At 38.9% G+C, this 1,473-nt stretch overlaps 1 protein-coding gene across 1 annotated transcript in view; it reads left to right on the plus strand.

Annotated features, from left to right (window-relative positions):
- The window catches only part of LOC104982227 (multidrug resistance-associated protein 4-like), a 201,824-nt gene extending 200,610 nt beyond the window's left edge, over positions 1-1,214 (plus strand). The window contains exon 25 of the mRNA XM_010831562.1: positions 1,008-1,214. Coding sequence (XP_010829864.1) covers positions 1,008-1,214 — 207 coding nt within the window. The remainder of the gene's footprint in view (positions 1-1,007) is intronic.
- The last annotated feature ends 259 nt before the right edge of the window (positions 1,215-1,473 follow it).

The raw sequence follows: 1,473 nt of genomic DNA on the forward strand, positions 1-1,473 counted from the left end.
TGGACACCAAGGAGACCAAACCAGTCAATCCTAAAGGAAATCAACCCAAATTTCCTTTGGAAGGACTGATGATGAAGCTGAAGCTCCAATACTTTGGCCACCTGATGTGAAGAGATGACTCATTAGAAAAGATCCTAATGCTGGGAAAGATGGAAGGCAGGTGGAAAAGGGTATAAAAGAGGACAAGATGGTTGGATGGCATCACCAACTTAATGGACGTGAGTCTGAGCAAACTGCAAGCAATAGTGAAGGACTAGGAACACTGGTTTGCTGCTGTCCATGGGGTTGCAAAGTATTGGGCATGACTCAGCAACTGGATGATAATAAGTATATGGACAATATCCATATACTGGGGGAAATAAGATGTTGTGTTTTCTTTTTCATGCATTTTCATTCACAAACAATGCATTTAAGACACTGAAGAAAATGCACTTGACTGGTCCACTATTTGTAGGATTAAACTTGGGAAAGAACCATCATCAGAATGGGCTCCAGTATTACTAATGTATAAGTGGCAGTTTACTATTGCTTGAACTTGCATATATTAAACTTTAGAAAATAGTAAAGGGGCAATAAGCTCATATCTTCAGATAACCAGATTTTCTGTAAAATTTTTGAAAACTTTTCTCTAGTGTACCAATTCCTATGCAAAATGTACTTTAGGAAACTTGACTCAACCATAAAGATCCTTTTAACTTTTCTGTTTCAATCATATTGGGAGAAATAGCTTCACTTTTTGAGAAACTTCCTTAACTAACCCCTGGAGGGGGGTGGGTTCTGGTGGATGTCCTGTGGTGGGAAAGGGGGACACTGAGATCTTTCTGTCCTGAGATAACTCCACCATCTTTCTCAGTGAACACTCATTGGAAGGAGCTCTCTGCATCACCTGGCTGTACATGTAAGACACGTTAAGAAGTCCTGAGGATGTCAAAGCTCTAATGTCTAAAAGGCATGTCTATTTCAGTAGCAGTTTGCTTAGAAAAATGTCATTCTTTCTGAATCCACAGGTACAACTCAAAGAATCCATCGAAGGTCTTCCTGCTAAAATGAATACTGAATTAGCAGAATCTGGATTGAACTTGAGTGCTGGTCAGAAACAACTGGTCTGCCTTGCCAGGGCTATTCTCAGGAAGAATCAGATACTGATTCTTGACAAAGCCACATCATACGTGGATCCAAGGTGTGGAGCTGAGCCCCAGGAAATCTTGCATTGACTTGTAAATGTGGTAAATGGAAAACATTTAGTGAACCTTAGAAATGTTTCTAAGTGCTCACTTGGCCTCATGGATATCTGTTGATAATATTAATTCCAGAAAACAAAGGAAAAAAACAAGACATGTTATATGGTATTAATGTTGTTATGAGGCACCCTAAGAAAGCTGAATTCCTAAATCCAGCTGCTGATAGTTTCAAGTAATTTTGAGGGAAGACTAATTTTCCATCATTTTATGAAAAATAGTAAGTTTCTAAGTA

This window comes from Bison bison, unplaced genomic scaffold (genome assembly GCF_000754665.1).
Source record: "Bison bison bison isolate TAMUID 2011002044 unplaced genomic scaffold, Bison_UMD1.0 scf7180017864527, whole genome shotgun sequence".
NCBI lineage: Eukaryota > Metazoa > Chordata > Mammalia > Artiodactyla > Bovidae > Bison > Bison bison.